The sequence below is a fragment of the Crocodylus porosus genome, unplaced genomic scaffold (genome assembly GCF_001723895.1).
Source record: "Crocodylus porosus isolate Cpor-Errol unplaced genomic scaffold, CroPor_comp1, whole genome shotgun sequence".
NCBI classification, from domain to species: domain Eukaryota; kingdom Metazoa; phylum Chordata; order Crocodylia; family Crocodylidae; genus Crocodylus; species Crocodylus porosus.
The window spans coordinates 63,386,962-63,404,899 of NW_017728950.1; the positions used below are offsets into that span (position 1 = coordinate 63,386,962).

Genomic DNA, 17,938 nt, shown 5'->3' on the forward strand with positions numbered 1-17,938 from the left:
TATATGGGCAGGCAGGCTAGGAAAAGTCTTGACAGCTTGTCATCACCTGAGCAATTGGTTCCCCTACTAGCCAATCGATATATATATACATGTATGTATGTATGTATCAGTTGAACACAATATTTTATTAATATATTTACAATTTTAAAGCAATTTGTAAGCCTACCAGTGCTTCAATCATTAGAATAAAATACATTCTAAATACCGATACATTTTGGTGTTCGGTTTTGATTTTGTTTATCATGGGAAATCACAGCTCCTCCTGCCCCTTTTATCATGAGGACATGGGTCCAGCTGTGGCTGTCCCCCCAGCTCCAGCTGCTTTGTGGTGCTGAGCAGCTGTGATATGCCAGTGCCCTTCTCCTGCCCATGCCATTGCCTCTCACTCCCAAGCCACAGTCCTCTGGCCCTGCTGGTGCCCCTCACTCCTGTTCCACAGCTCCCTGCCCCCCAGAGGGGGATGCCTGTAGCACCCCCTGCCCTGGGCTGGGGCTTCCATGCTGCACAGGTGGTCTGGCCATGCCTCCCCTCCAGGCAGCAGCTCTTGGCTGTCCTGCCCCTGAAAGCATGGGCACCAGCCCTTGACATTACTGGCCCAACCACACAGCTCCCTGCTGCCCCCAGATAAGCCCCTTGCCCCTTCCCCCAGTGGAGGGCAGGTGTTTCTGGGCAGGCCCTACTGGCAACAGCATGGATCTGGGCTCACCAGCAGCACTGAGTGCTGCCTCTGTTCCCTTGCCCCATCACTGACCTCCCGGAGCCTGGACACCTTTCCTCAGGACTGACAGGCACTTGCTCTCCCCCTTCCCCGGCCTTCCACACACCCATCCCCTTCACACATCCCTGCCACACACACACGTCCCACACTGCACCCCAGACAGTCCCCAAATCCTGGCCCTCCAACCCCCACCATAGACTTACCTGTATCCAGCTGCTAGGGTTGCTCCCACCACCCTACCTGTCTGTAAGCTGGCCACATGTGTGTGCATACGCACATGTGTGTGGTGCCCCCTGCCTCCAATTGCCCTCCTGCTGCTCCCTCTGCAGCCCCAAGCAGCTCCTTGCAGGCTGGAATGGGAAACTCACGGTTTTTGGTGGTTTTCTCCTTTGAAGGAGAAAATTTGAGCTTTTCTGAAGGAAATGGAAAACCCAGATTCCTGCTCATAACTGACCAAATGAAAAGAACAGGCCATAATGGGGCAAACATTTGATGAAAGCTAGTGGCTGGGTGATCATGGCTTATTTGTATTCAAAGCCATTTGCTGTATTCCATATAATGGGAGTTGTTGAAGAAAGAAAAGTTTTTCATGAGGAAAAAAGAGTTACATTTTATGAAATTACCTGGTATGTTTTTTAATCACAGAGAGCAGGTACTGTCTTACTAATTTATTTAAAATCTTTATGAAAATGTCTTTGGTTTATAGGGTGTGTTTGTAAAAAATGTGAATTTTGGGCCATCTTGCTCCTTTTGAAATACCTTGATAGAGGTTCTGGGAAATTTTGGTAAGTGACTTCACAATTACCCTTGTTATAACAGACCCTTAAAATGCTTTGCTTGGGAAATAGAATGTTAGGAAAAGGGGAAAAGAGGGAAGGAAATGTGTAATGGAAACTATTTAATCTAATGACAGATGATTGTCATTCTGGACATTTAAAGGCACAAAAATGACCACACACTTACTAACAGAAACATAAGACTAGCTTGCATCTGACAGAAGCCTGCTGCCTAGCTGGCTAGAAGCTCTCTGGCTTTAATTTGAGTACTGTACTCCATCCACAGGATTTATGCATGAGAACTGTGTCATTAATGCTGTAGACAGGGTGGGGGTGGGGGTGGAAGGCAAGGGCCCTGGAGAAGGGACAACATCTATATTTAAAATTAAGTGGGAGGTTCTGATTGCTTTCGGTCACACCAGTGCTATTCAAAAATACCACCTCTACATTTGGTGGAGTGCTACTGGGTGAACTGATTTTCTAGCCTGTGATGGGGCTTTGTAGCTTTGATACAATTACTTGCAGAGACATACTTTGCTTTTGTTTGGGTGTGGTAGGTTTAAGGGACCTACTACCTGACCCTCTCCCCACAACTTTAATTATTTAAAGTAATAAATATTAAAGAACATTACTTAAAATATTGCATCAGACATCTGCCATTACATTGTAGCGTGCAGATGACCCTGAATATCTATTCCCTATTAGCTCACTTCAGCTGTCACTGGTGAAAGGAATGCCACAATACTGATTTGTAGTTCAAACAAAGTTCTCCCTTGCTCCTACCATTATCTACTTAGCTAGTCTTTATAAAAAATTCTCTTTAGAAGCATATAGGTTAGGCCTTGAGACACTAGTTCCATACTAGCATGGATTGTGAGCATTTGCAGTTTACAAAGAAAATGAAAATGGATGGCAATGTTCTAGGCCTGCTTCCCCATTTGCCTATTGCTTGTTAGGAATTAGTCTTCTGTTCTTTTTCTTTATTTTTCCCTTTCTTTCCTTTTTCTTTTTGTTTGGTGCTATGGTGCCTAAAATAGAGTGGATTGGAATTTCCTTCCTCTTTAGGCCTTTATTATTCAGGATACTAGAAACTAACTTGAAATTCTGAAAATCAGAAAGAACAAGTTGCCTTCTTGCTGCCTTGTGCTACTCCTTTTCCTATTCAGTTTGTTAAGAAAATAGAGAACTTTACAACTTTTACATTATGCCAGACAAAATGTAACTGGAAATGTTGCAATGGACTAGGATCCAGCACAGAAATACAGATGTACAGCTATATTACAATCTCAGAGGCTGACTGACAACATGGGAATTAGCTTCCAAATAGTCATGGAAATGGAAAACTACAGATAACAGCATAAATCCACATGGTATGAAAAAGCCTACCATTCCACTAGCAAAAGCACTCTATCCAAAGCATCTAAAACCACTGAGAGAGCAAGCCCAGCAACTTCTTTGTGCTTTGTGTGCAGAAGTTTCAGACTCTGTACAAGCAAACAGCATAGTCTGAAATGGCAGGGATGGAGGAAAAGGATCTGACCGAAAGCTCATGCAAAACAGAGACTGCCTCTAATTACGAGAAGCAATCAGGACACTGTTGTCAACCTACCGTCTATTGGATTCTTACCTTTTTGACATCCCTGACTAGATGATACAAAGTGTTGGATGGTCCATGTCTCTGCAAATGACAAATAAAGAGGAATCAAACAGTTTAGCCCTGCACAGAGGCTATGTGTAAGATGTGACTGTGAACACTTAAAGATACATCTTTGATGTAAAGTTTAGTAGTTTAAAAACCCCTTCATTGACTCAATGTTATCAGTTCTTTTCAAATAAACTGAAATAGCATTGTTTCATCCAACACCCATACAGGTCACTTGGAAAGTTTCCGTACTTTCCCCACTCAGTAAAGGAACATATCCCAGTTTTGTATACTCAAAGAACAAGCTAATAAAAAAGATGCACTATGGCAGCATAAGCTGAATTAAATCTTTGGGTGGTTTATATTTTGGAGACTCCTTGGCCTTTGGCAAGCACAAATATGAAATATGTGCCCATGTAACACATCTGAACAATAGGCCATACCTAATGATAGTATGGTTTTGAGAAGTACTGGGGCCAGAGAAAGATTTTTTGGAAAAGACCTCATGATATAAAGGATAATATGGTTTTGAGAAGTACTGGGGCCAGAGAAAGATTTTTTGGAAAAGACCTCATGATATAAGGGATGCATAACAAAGGGCTGTCTCTAGTTTTAGTGCATTTAAAGATTTCAGTTTTCTTGGTGCTTTCTGGCAGGCAGTCATAAAGAGTATGGTGGAAGCCTTCATGTGGGAAGTGTTGCAAGCAATTAGAGCTGTGCTTGAGTTTTTCTTTGCAGCTATGGGAGCTACAAACTTTGTTTATTTAATGACATATTGGATTGTTTGAGTAAATAACCTGTTTTCATGTTGGGTCTTTAAGAAAAAAAAAGTCACATCAAATGTCATTAAACTGGCCATTAAAACATGATAGTTGGTAACAGTGTACGAGAAGCCTCCACCCATCTAGTGGAAATCTAAGAGCTGGCACTTTTAAAAGAACTACTGTGTTGTTTTTATTATAAGTCAATCTTGTCCATAATGGTGGTAGTGAACTCTATTTGAATGGGGAAAGACCACAGTAGCTGGGTGCCCCAGATGGCCAACATCCATAGTTCCTGGGGATCCAGTGGTTTGCTCCACTGTAGTGGGAGGCAGGTAGGGTAGGAGTTCAGGAGCCTTAAGAGCTGTATGGTAAGGTAAGTCTTCTAAGTCTCTGGGCTGCTCTGAAGGAAGCTTTGGAGCCTTGGATCCCCAGCTCTGAGGGTGAAGTTACATGTTACACTTAGATCATGCTATGGGTACTTAAAACATGAGCATCCACATGTTAAAGTTCATTAACTCTTTCTAAGTGTCCTCTGAGTATATCAACATGTGTTTATAGATATGCTTCTGGAGGCACTGGGGCACTTTAATTAGCAAGCAGAGCTAATTAAAAGTATGCAAGTGTCACATGTATCAGCGTCCCCACGCTGAAAAAATGGTGGAAGGGTGTTTTGAACTAAAGCTTGTTTAGCTAAAGCCATTTTTCAACGTGACACTGAAGGCTGCTGGAGTATGTTAATTTCTGTCCACCAACAGATTCAATTAATCAAGTCTGCTCCAATGCACTGGATTTACAGTGTTTCGAGTAGCCTCCCTGAATGTGTGTCAGTGCCCAAATTTACGACACTCCAGGAGAGGGTTAACTCTGGGCTGTGCTACAGAGCTCATGTTAGAGTAACTTCATCCTGCTCCATGAAAATAAAATGAGCAATTTGCAGACCTCCAGCAACCCAACATGCACTGCTCCCATTCCCTACCCCATCCCCAAACTTGATAAATCAGGGATAAAGTCCAGACATCCTGGCTGCTAGCCTCTGCCTGCCTCTAGTAGCAAGTCAGAGCTGTGAAGACAAGAAATGGGATTAACCCTTAGCATGCAACTGTTCACAGCACAGTTTAACTTCAACATTCAATAGATATAGTATATTCTAAGTGTCACATGTAACTTCACCCTGAGGCAAGTCATCACTGAAGCTGCAGAGCCAGGAAACAACTCACAAGGGTGAGCTGACAGGAAATCAGGCAGAACTGGATATACTTATGAGGCAGGGATGTCTAAAACACTCCAAATAGGTTTTATTTATTTATATTTGTTTTACAGGGGACCCTACGCTTATCATTTGAAAAAGACCAGCGATGCTGAAAATTTCTAACTTCCAACTAAAAAATGTTTGAGTTTAAATTTAAAATATTTAAAAGACAACAATCTGATCCATTCTTTCAAAACACAAATTAAATGAATGTGCTTTGCTCACATTTTTTTAGGAGAGGTCAAATCTGAGAACTGGAGAAGTCAAACTAGAAACATGCATGTACTCATGATGTCAATACAGCCACTCCATATTCCTCAAAGAATTAAGGGAAGTTGGATTTTGAATTACTAAAGCTAGGGCTGTTGGATCCAGGACTTTGGCTTTATATGTCATATGAAGCTTGAATCCAGAACAGTAATTCACATCTGGCCTTTTAACAGGCATCTGCTTTTGTTTAAATCTGTGAACATTTTCCTTTTAACTAAAAATATTTGTTTTATTATGCAATGACATGAAGTTTAGGCTGAAGACAATATGGTGGGCCCTAGGCAAAGTGACCTTTGATATAAAGAGTGCTTTTTATTTTGGATTTTCTTGACCTTTTGGGTTTTTTCCATAGTTACTTGATTCTTCTGTGGGATTCATTAAAGACAGGAGCAGTTCAAGCACTTTATCTGTAGTTACTGACTTATATTTCACAAAAAAGGTGCTTTTTCTTAAAATTGAACCTGAAAATGTGGGATTAATTTATGTGCAGGGAAGAATACATTAAATACAAAGAACAGTTTTTGAAAACCAAATATTCTCTCATCTTTTTGTACCCTTTGGAGTCACATAGTATTGTTCCACGGTTCCCTAGCTTGCCACAATATCCTCCCAACCATCAGGCAGCCCAACCTGAAGGTCTATCACGCTGAACTACAACTCCCATCGGTCAACAGGTGTTTTTTGCAGTATCAGTGGGGTGTATTTAATCATATTACAGGGTGTCTGTACAGTCAACATAAGCAAGCAAGATATGGCTTGTCGTCATTGCAAGAAGTCAAACCTGACTTGTGATATAAGAAAATGGGAATTCATTTATAGTGAGAGCGTTGGCTGTGCTGCACTTCATTGTGCCATGACAGTGTGAGTGAGGTGAAACAAATGAATGAACAGATAGAAAATTTGCCTTAGCTAGGCCCTACCGTATTGTACAATTCCTCTAGTCGGGAGATGGTGAGAAAACGATGCATGCTTACTCCATTCTCTATGAGCAATTTCACAAAATCCACTCTGTCCAACACGAGGGCATCCAGCATGGCTTGCTCAAGGGACCCTACCTGTGAAGCAAGCAATTCATTCAGCTTGTGCCTACAGGGGTGGTGTAGCTGCACCCCACTTTTGGACAAAGTGAGGGAAGCTTTAGCCAGGGACTATTTCAAAGTTCCCACAGCAGGTAAGAACCCACTCCTCTTGGCTTGGCACCCCTTCCCTTCTCCATGCTCAGCTCTACCTCCCCTCCCCTTCCATTCCCTCCCTTTCTGTGGCTGCCCACAGCTCCAGGGCTGCTCTTGTCCCACTTCAACTGGGCTGTGCAGGGACCTGGGATTAGCCAGGGACAGCAATGATGGTGGGTAGTCTGACCCCCTTGTGTGTTCCCCACCCACCTAGGAACAGGTGCAGGAAGAGGGAACCCATGCTCCCCTGCTGCTGTCTCTAGATAAGCATAGCTCCCTGCACAAATGCTCTCTGCAGCCCTGGATGGAGCAGGACAGGAGACGCCTGGACAGCAGTGGTAGTTAGTAGATCTCCCCTTCTTGTGCTCAAAGGCATAAGTAGAGAGGGAGGCAGGGACCTGATGTGGGGGTGTAGTCATCCCTGCAGTGCCGATTGCTGTTTCTGCATCTGCCTTTTAAAAATCCCGGATCTGCCTATGCATGCCTATACTTTTAGAGGACAACCCCTAGACAGTGCTGCCGTTCCAGCATGGTTATGGAGCTTCAACATAATTCCTTTACCATGTTACACTTTAGGGAATTTTAATTCATTTTGGTTTCTCTCATTCAAATCATGAATGGAAAAATGAACACATCAATATGATATGATTAACACACATGGATAAATCCAGATTAGGACCTATGAATTAAAATGCTCAGAGCCCAGCAACTAGTGACCAGGTCTCTTACCAGCTTTTCAGTATTAGCTTCTCTTTCTTGACAAGCATTCTGTTTTTCCTTTGGTTTTTCACAAAAAAAAGGTGCTTTTTCTTAAAATTGAACCTTTGGTTTTTCAATTGGTGCTTATTCAGTCTACTGAGTAAATACTGTACTGCAAGCATGCAAATGTTTGAAAGCTGGGAACCATAAATATTTTCATAAACAAAGGGCACATCTACATGAGAGGTTTACTGCAGTTGCCTAATTAACTCCACAGTAAAATCTCAGCATCTATATTGGCAGCCCTAATAGACTGCAGTAAACTAATAAATGTCACTGTAGGTTAGGACTTGACTATCCTGTAACTGTTATTGAATGCGTTGCAATACATGTGTAGATGCTGACAGGGCTGGCTGGGGTACAAGGGTGCTTCAGTATGGGGACTGCCTGTCAGCTAGCCCTACACTGGAGCACCCTCATGCCCCAGCCATCCCCTCTGCAACACACTGAGGCAAGCTGGAGCAGACCAGAGATAGTAGCCTGACTCTCCAGGCCCTCTACCAGCTGGGGCTGCTCTGACCCAGCTCAATGTGCTGTGGTTCCGGGTGCTTGTGTAAACATGGTGCACAGGAACAATAAACTCCAACACAAACTGTGTCAGAGTTTATTCAGTTGAATTAACTGCCTGTGTAGATGTGTCTTCAATTTCCGACAAGGTTTAAATGCAATAGGACACATCCTTTTCATGCAGTGTCTCTTGACAGCTTTTCTCAGGAGATACAGCTGCAGCTTTTAGCTTGTGGGCTGGGTTTACACAATAGATGTCACACAGATTGCCACTGATGCCATAAGGAATGGAGACACCAATGGCAGTCTGGTGTTATCTAGTTCATATTTCCCTCTTTAATTTATTCCCCCTTAAAACAGGTGCACACTGTTTCTTGTTTATTCAAGAACAGTACTGTTATTTGCTCCACAAACTGACTGGCCAGGCTCTTTGAAAATCCTACTTGCCGTGAGTGGCAAACTCCTGAACATATATTTAAAATAAAAATGTAACAAACACATTTAAGCATAGGCTATTTGATACAACATTATCTTGGCAGGGTGGGGAGGAAAGAGGTTTAAACTCCTCTCTTGTGATAGTCCATATCAGATGATATCTGATAAATCTCTACCTTTTATGAATGGTTGATCATGCTAAACCTTAATATAGGCTAGCGCATGGAGTTGTGGAAATGTAAAGAGAAACATCACTTTCACTTTAATTTATATTTTGATATTTTAATCTTGATTTCTTTCCACACAAAAAGGGTTTTTTTTACAAGATAATCATGTTTCATTATTTAGAGGATAATTTTTAATATGACTTTGGTTTTGTATGTCTTGGTAGGCAAGATAAGGTCTGTGGTGCTATGATCAAGAGGCACCACTAGATGTCAACCTTTTCCAACAAGTTCATAGTGCATTTCTAATCTTGCCTGCTTCTGCATCTGTGACCAGGAAAACTTGTGTTTGACTATGAACATGACTCAGTAAACCAGCATTAGACTAGTGAAAAAACATAACAAAGCAAGACAAAATAAACCAAAAGCAGCATTCATTTTCAGGTTATGTTTTAAATATTTTCAGTGTAAGATTATATATACCGTACCGGCCACTGTTGCCCATAAATGAAGATCTGACTGCGAGCAATGTCTACTCTATTCCAGGCTAAGGCTAGGCTCAGTTGGTCTGGAGCAGATGCATTGGCTCCTAAATAAGCAGACAGGGGAAAGAAAAAAACATATTTTAGATTCAGTCAGTGATTCAGCATCAATGTATATAGATCAACATCCTGAAGGCTTCACTTGTCAAAACTCCTGGTGTCCGTGACAATCCTACCTGCTCATGGAATCTGTCTTATGTCATCAAACACAACTCCTCTCTGGTGCCTGCAATAAAATCCTATAATAAGGTCTTGCCTTTCATTCATGGACCTCAAATGATTTCACAAGAATTGGAACATTATGCCTCACACCACCACTAGTAAATACATATATTTTAAAGATGTTGGCTGCAGGAATGATAAGTGACTTGCTTCTCCTCTGACAGAGACAAAAAATTAAACTCTAATGAAAGCCTACTTCTTCATGTCCTGCTCCAACTGCAAGATTATCCACACAGGCATGTGTCTGGCCTATATACTTGTCAATCTGGACCCAGCCTGATTGATTTAGTATTAACAGGTTACAAGCTTTATATACAACATTGTCTGGTGACTGACGATTCTGTACTGGAACAAAGATTTCAAATTCACCAAATAGGAATTCACCTGTGCTACCTGTATAGCTGTTGAGCTAGTTCCATAGCAGATACCTTCTTACAAGTAAGCATGATATACGTGTTATAAAAATGTAATATTAAGTAAGAGAACATGCAGATGAATATTACAAGGAGTCAGGGATATTTTTGGAAAGCCAGAGTTCTTTTATTTATTTTTAATTGCCTCTGTTGAACCTACTTGATTTGCTGTGATTTTTTAAAATCTTGTAATATTTTTAATAGCTATTGACATGGCCTGTAATTAAAAACCAAACCAGAAACAACGTTTGAATTTCAGTAATTAGGACTCTTTAATGTTGCAAAACACACCTTTGCTGGTTGAGAGTGGAAGACAACTTTCATATTAAAGTGATTTTGTATCCAGTCCTCGAGAACAAATACACTTTGAAGAGTTTGAAAATGGTTTTGTTTCCATTTAGGAGCTACACAGAATTGCACATTGTTCTAACAGGAACCAGGCCTCTTCAAAGAAGACATGCAGTACGATATGTTATACTGGCCCTTAAAATTCTTGGTGAAGAGTAAGTCCAGGAGACCCTGGAAGGGACTAGACAGCAATAACATCTCTTAACGTTTTGTTCATCTCCCTGTAGTGACACTTTGTGAAATATTTGGTTTCTAAAGCAATGTAGTGGTTAACATAAAAAGGTCAGGATTGGAAGTCACACAGGACAGTTCTGTTTTACTATAGAAAAGGACTATAATAGGATGACCACCTATCCCTAACTGGGTGGGACAGTCAGATCCCGATCCCGATCCCGATCCCGATCCCGGCCTGCATGACTCTGGGACAACATTTGTCCTGGATGCACAGCATCGTTCAGGGATCCAGGTTTCCCCTTGCAGACAGGCAATATTCCAGCCTGCAAAGGACTGCTTGGGGCTGCTGGGAGTGGGACATGTGCACGTGTGTGCGCACAGATATGCATGTGGCTGGGAAGAGCTGGGCAGCCTGGAGCTCTCTGCAGCTAAGTCTATGCAAGGAAGGGGTGTGGGGGGAGGCAGATCAAGGCCCCCATGGTGAGGGAGGCAGAGGTTGGGAGCATTGCCCAGCCAGGGTAGTACAACATGGGAACCTGGGGCCAAGAGTGGGACATAACCATGGGCTCTGTCCAGAAGGTGCAGGGCATGTAGGGGGCAGCTTCCAGCTACTGTACACGGGGGGCATGGGGGTGCACATGACCCCCCCCAATTTGTGTGGGGCAGGGACAGATGCAGGCTGCCTGCTGTGAGCTTGGGGCTGTGTCCTTCCATCAGGAGCTCCACGCCACCATAGCGACATGCCCTCTGCCCACCCCCCCAGCAGCAGCCGGGGTGGCGGCAGTGTGTAATTGTGCTGCCCATTGTTGCTGGGGAAGCAGGGAGTGGGGAGCCCTGAGGGGCTCCTGGAGGAAGGCCAGCACGGTGGGGAGCCCTGAGCCCACAGCGGGCAGCCTGCATAGACATCTGTCCCTGCCCTGCTTGACTCTGGTCTGGCCGCCTTGCTGGTGGGAAGAGGGTGGAGAGGGAAGGGGGAAGGCAAGCATGTGTCCCGTCTTTCAGTTTGGAAAAGGTGGTCCCCTTAGGCTAAAGCCAAATGGTAAACAGTCCAGAAAGACAAAGAAAATAAACAAAACTAGAAGAAAAACTCCAACAAAATAATTTTTCTCCTTTAAGCAAGACAAAATTACTCATTAATTGATATAGAGATACGGAACAAGACTGATTCTTTTATCAGCCATGTATATAGAGCCCCACTGGATGTTACATCCCTTATAACATTCAACACTACAAGCTGCACAGGTCTGAAAAAGAGCAGAATTCTACCCAAGGCTTTTACCCTTGTGAGAAGGAAAAGAAGTTCCATATATTCTTATTTATAAATAACAGGGGAAAAAATACCTACCTGGGCCTGCTCCCATTAAAGTAGTGATTTAAAAAATACCATTAACTTCAGTAGGATCAAACCCTTGTTATTCTGATTTTATTTAATTATGCAAAATTATAAACTAGGCGCAACAGTGTAAATTAAACCCCTCTTTCTCTCAAACAAATGACATTCCTTAAATCATCATGGATCCTGTTTCCAGGAATGTCTGGGAGAAAACGATGAGCCTTGTAGTGTGCTCTAAGAGAGAAAAGAGCCAGGGGCTTTTAGAATGGGCAGAGGCATGGATTCCAAAGCCACGGAGCCTGGATGGAGAAACCTAGCGAGCTGTTCTGCCCTGTCTTATCACAGGGAGCCCCAGCTCAATCACCTCTGCTGAAGGCATATGTAGCAGTTCATCCCAAGGGGAGAAGAGTGTAGTTCAGTTAGAAACCACTTTGGGAAAAGTGATAAGTGAAACAAGCAAGGGTGCCCCAAACCTCAGCCAAAAGTCTAGACTAAACCTAAACCATCGAGGTTTAGAAGGCTATGCAAAGTGCCTCTTTCACCATGATCAAGAGTGCAAGGAGCCTCTTCCCACCTTATGCCTCCTACAGAGGGACTTTTATGCTGCTTTGAGCACAAGGAGCCAGCTCTTCTTTGGCAGGCACTGTTCCAAGCAGCACAGGAAGAATAAGAAAGGCAAAACCAGTCTCTATCCTTGCCATGGAGGAACAAGCAGTCCAATGGAGTGGGCAGACCTAGGGCATTTGGACCAGCCACCAAGTGCCTAAAATTCAGTTGGGTGGCAATTCTATTTCAAGGCCTGTACTGTGACTTCAGCCCTATAATGTCAACAATAACAGACAAAGCCCTTATAAATACCCCAAATTAGCTCAGCATAGGATGGGGATTTTTTAAGGGAAAAGAGAAGGCAGGTTAGGCCATTTTCAGTTAATAGTCTAATTACAGCTCTGCCTTAGCTTTGCTGGTCATATAAATCCACAGATGAACATGAATGTGAAGCAAGACTGACTTCAAATTGATTGAGATTTGCATTAGTCATCATTCGACTTGTTCAGTAAGGGAGACTTTTTGTGCCAAGCTTGTTGGAGTTACAGGCTCTATGGCTGTTGCCTGGAAAGCTGCATTCTGCACTTATAGGGAGCTAACCTGATCCTACAAATTTCTAGGGTGGCCAGTAGTTCAGTCATAGATATGTGGGCCTCAACTGGCTGCTTCACAGCAAATAACCCATGAACATGTGTGTGTGTGCGCTAGATGCACACATTATTAGGACTCACATGTTGGTGCTCTGCATTCAAGACAGGGGAAAAAGTCTGGAGACCTGAGTCAGAGGCTGAGTTAAGGTCAGAAACAGGGGAGTCTAAGATGGGAAACCATTGGTGGTCAAGATCCAGAAATCATGGTCAAGATGCAGACAAGGAGCCAGGAAAGAAAAGAAACTGGCCTCAGGCTGGTGCAAGGAACAAACATGAGGCAGAATCTGGGAACAGAAATGGTGATGTGCAGCATCAGGAAGGTACATCAGGAATATACAACCAGGATACAGCAGTTTGGGGTATCCTTAAGCCTGGAGCTGCAGCTCACAGGGCAAATTGACTGAACAGGCAGTTAGCCCAACCTCAGCTGGAGCTCATGAACTCCCCAGGGTGTCTAGCTTTATTTCAACTGGTCTCTACACCGGCTAGGGATATTTAACTTGCACATTACCTACCTCACTAAACAGCAGTTAGGCAGCTGCCTACCACTATCATGTATGGTGACACTGCAGCTGCCTAAGAGAAAAGGAACTTGTCTTTGCACTAGTTATTGTGGTGGTTCACATTTCTAGTGTGATGTTGAAAACCAGGATTTGATACTTGAATGAAGCATAACATCTCTCAAGGGTTTTCTTACCTCACATCAAAATTAGACCATCAGTTAGTAGAAAAAACTGGGCCTATACATCTGCTTTTCATAGGAGCCATTAATATGGAAGGACACTGGACCCAGAAAGAAGAACTGATTTGAGAGCCATTTTGTTATTCTTGTTGCTAGGAAACCCTTTCATTTGTCTGTGGATACTGGAGGCTTGCTTTCTCTGGTACATGATGCTTGGGGGTATCTGGATTATGCTTATATTGCATCAGAGGAAACCAAAGTGTAGATGCTACATAAAATGCTACACTGACTATGGTTACCCTTTATAACATTCCAAGATGCCCATATGACTTTGATTTCTAATTTAATTGAAACAGAAAGAAATCAAGCTATTTAGGATAAAATCCCAAACAGTACCCAGAAGAATAGTGAAAAATCCTTTCTACTGATGTACGAAAGATCCCCTCCAATTCATATAGATACAATGGTGAACATTTTAGGAAAGCCATTGCAGTTGTGGATACACGTTCAATAATAATTCCAATAGATACCATATGAATTTTACAATTATAGGCAATTGCCCAATTTGCCTAGCTTAGTAACTGATCTTACACAAAACTGCCTTCATTCTCAAGCATCTTTGCAGTATGTTGAAAACAAAAGCTGATGAATAAAATGGAAACATGAAAATAATGCACAGTAAACTACCCACTCCTCTGATTAGTCTGCTAGTCTGGACACTAATGGAATAACTGGTCTGGGCACGTTTGTTGTCACTACTCCACTACTGGCAGCTACTGCAGCTTTACCCCACCATATTTACTTTATTCAGTACCATCAACGACTTTCTCACTGAACATCCTAAGTCCGAGAAAGCTTGGAATTCAGCCCATTCCATAAAAGGAGCTCCTCTCTAAAGCTGAATATGGAGTATTCAGAAACACAACAAGGACCAGACTCACAAAGAAAATGCAGCAAACAGCAACATTTGTGGCTATCCATGGCAGTAATTTGCAGAGCTGGTGAATGCCATGATTTGGATTACTAATAAGCTTCTTAAATGAAAGAACTTAAATGTTCCCTGGACTTCTTAAAAGGACTTTGTGTATTTCACTGAGTAGACCATATTGTAAAGAATATTGACAAAGTATTTACTAAAGTCTTCTTAATAGCACATATTGCTGGTAGCTGCCCCATAAAAGCCTATTCATGGTAGTAAGCTCTGCACCTGGAAGTATCAGTAGGGCTGGACCCTGTACTCCCAAACTTTTATCCCAGCACTCACTAATTTTATCTGGCTCATTTTTGTTCTGGTTTGTACATGCCCTCCTCCTCACTGTGCTATCTTAGTGTTTTGCAATTGTGTATTAAACACTATAGCTGCATACGCATGAGTTAGCATGTGTTGCGGCATCTCAAAGCAATTTGATATGCCACAGAAAGCAAGCCATGAACTAAAAAAATGTTCTCTGCACTGCACATTTGCAGCACAGACTCCAAATCTGATACCAGGAAATCCCAGTATCAAAAAGAAAAAACACTGCAAAAGCACCACAGGACATGCTCCTGGAGCATGCCCAAAAGCAACTGGGCTAGGGACAGACATTCAAAAAGCCTGAGCCTGAATTAATTCAATCTTTGCAGATTAGTCTAACCTGGCTAGGCTAAACCAGTTTGTAATCGTTCGGACATCCCCTCTGGACTGGAAAAATTCAGGCACATGCCTGCAGTGGCTCAGGCTAGAAGACAGGGGGTGCTAGAGAAGCCATTCCTTCCCTTCCACGGAGCTGAGCTGAGGGGTGCGTGGCCAAGCCCTGGCAGGATGCTCTTATTATTCCCTCCTCCTGAGCAGCCCAGCAAGGAATGTTTATTACCCTTAACTCAGTGATTATGAACCCATTAAAAAACAAAGTCTCTTTCCATTAGCTCAAGCTCTTCTTAAACAGTTTTTCCAAGGAAAGACATTAAGCTACCTGTTGATGAGCTCCAAAAAGCCTGCCTGCCTTTGTCATCTCACACAGCACCAACTGTAGCCAGCATGTGGTCTGCTAGCTAATGCTGAGGTGTCTGCATAAAGCAGAGAGGCAGTAGGAATACTCCCTGCTTAGCAGGGAGAAGCCAGGCAGATGCTCTGTGTCTGCAAGACTCTGTGTGAGCTGCAACTGGGGAGTAGAGGAGAAGAGCCAGCTCTGCTGTGGAGCAGAGAGCCCCAACCAGTAGGCCTGTGTGAATAGGGAACTATTCATTCAAATTTGGATTTGGCCATTTCGGATGCCAGAGCTTTGATTCGGAGAGCCGAATCATTTTTCCGATTCTATTGGGCTGAACTGGAGATTCGGCCGTAGAGTATAATGGGGAATCAATGAACTATCTAAAACTTTGTTGTCTTTTGGCTGATTCAGATGAAACTTTAGGGATGGTAGCCTCTGGTGAGAGCATGGCACGTGCCAAGATTCAAGGTAATAGGTGCAGGGGGGTTTTTCTGGGAAACTGCATCTCAAACTGCTGACAAGCAAAACTCATGACATGCGTATGTGTTGAGCCACAGTTGGGTGAAAACTACAGTAATGGTAGCCACTGCTGAGGCCATAAAGCCTACCAAGTTTCAAGGAGATAGGCTCAGGGGGGTTGGGAGAAACTGCACCCCCAAATTCTTGAAAGCAAAACTCATGTCACGTGTACGTGTTAAGTCACAGTGGGGTCAAAACTGCAGGCATGTTAGCCCCTGGTGAGGCCACAAAGCCTGCCAAGTTTCAAGGGGTAAGGTATAGGGGTTTGGGGAAAACTGTACGTCAAGCTGTGGACAAGCAAAAATTGTGACATGGGTGACACTGTGCGTGTTAAGGCGCAGCAGGGTGAAGGCTGCAGGCCTGCTAGTCCCTGCCATGGCCACAAACCCTACCAGCTGTTAAGGAGATAGGTGCAGGGGCTTCTGGGTTCTGAGACCCTGTACCTCCAGCTGCTGACAGTCAAAACTCATGACATGGGTGCTTGTGCAACTTTGTCTGTCTTGGGGCGGGGGAGGGAGGGGGGCAGGGACTACTACAGGCCTGCTAGTCCCTGCTGTTACCACAAAGCCTGCCAGCTGTCAAGGAGATCAATGCAGGGGGGTTCTGGGGCCCTGCACCCCTAGCTGCTGACAGGCAAAACTCGTGACATGGGTGCTTGTGCAACTGACTGTCTCTGTCCTGTGGCAGAAGCAGTTCCTAGCTCTGTATTGATTCTTTCCTCTCCTCAGTTTCATAGGTGTTAATCCTTGCATATTAACTCATTATCTTTGCTAGCTACTGTGTATTGAGCTGGTCCCTGAGTGAATCATGATTGACTGGTAACACAGTAGTTTAGCAGCCAGGCCTGCAGTAGTTCCTCCCCCGCCCTCCCTCCCCGGTGCCCCAAAACAAACACAATTGCACAAACACCCATGACATGAGTCTTGCCTGTCAGCAGCTAGAGGTGCAGGGCCACAGAACCCAGAAGCCCCTGCCCCTATCTTCTTGACAGCTGGTAGACTTTGTAGCCTCAGCAGGGGCTAGTACAGGCCTACAGCTTTCACCCTGCTGCGCCTTAACACACACAGTGTCACCCATGTCACAAGTTTTGCTTGTCCAGAGCTTGACATACAGTTTTCCCCAAACTACCCTCTCTGCAGCTTTCACCCCACTGTGCTTTTTTAACACACATACAGTGTCACCTATGTCATGAGTTTTGCTTATCAGCAGTTTGAGGTGTAGTTTCCCAGAAACCCCTGCACCTATCTCCTTGAAATTCGGCAGGCTTTGTGGCCTCTGTAGAGGCTAGCATACCTGCAAGTTTAATTTGAATCAGCCAAAAGACAACAAAGTTATAGATATTTCATTGATTCCCCATTATACCCTATGGCCGAATCTCCGAATTGCTGAATGTTTTCCAAATCTTTTCTGAATTGATACGGAAAGCCTAAAGGTTCCAGCAATTCGATTTGGATTCATAGATTCAACCTCTAAATCATCCAAATCATCTCTGAATCTGAATTATGATCCAAAGCTTTGCACAGCCCTACCACCCAGCCCAGAGAGCATGCCGGAATCCTGGGGGAGGCTGGTTTATCTTAAACCAGCAAGGGGTCTGGGACAAACATTGCATAAAGTATTTTGACCCAAAACAGTTAAGTCTGACACTACATTCAACCAGGTTTATCTCAAACTGATTTCAGTCATTTTCAAACTGGTTTATGTGCCCTGAATGTCTGTTCTGTTACAGGTTTAAACCAGTTTCTGATCACTTAAATCAGTTTATATGTAATGTCTGTCAATAGCTCTGGAGCCTGGGTCCTCCAAGGACATGGTGTAGTACCCGGCCCAGGCATCTCTATGCTTTCTGTGTGCCCTTACTGCTTCAGCACACTGCCTCACTATGTTGGAGGAAATAGAAGCAGGGCATGCTTGGTAGCAGTGGCTCAGAGTTAGCTGGGATCCAGGCTCTGTCTTGGGCTGCTCCAGAACCTGCATGGCACCTAGGATCTGCCCTGGTGCTAGGCACAGCAGCAGGACTGGGCAGGCTGCTTTGCAACCAGGCATGGGGGCCAGCTGTGCCCATGTCCCAGAGATGGAAACA

General features: G+C 43.7%; 1 protein-coding gene across 1 annotated transcript in view; it reads right to left on the reverse strand.

Moving 5' to 3' along the window:
• Window positions 1-17,938, reverse strand: part of TRPM3 (transient receptor potential cation channel subfamily M member 3) — a 253,510-nt gene that overhangs the window by 88,846 nt on the left and 146,726 nt on the right. Inside the window, exons 10-12 of the mRNA XM_019555208.1 lie at window positions 8,945-9,045; window positions 6,340-6,474; window positions 3,122-3,172 (exon numbers count right to left, since the gene is read on the reverse strand). Of these exons, the coding sequence (XP_019410753.1) occupies window positions 3,122-3,172; window positions 6,340-6,474; window positions 8,945-9,045 (287 nt within the window). The remainder of the gene's footprint in view (window positions 1-3,121; window positions 3,173-6,339; window positions 6,475-8,944; window positions 9,046-17,938) is intronic.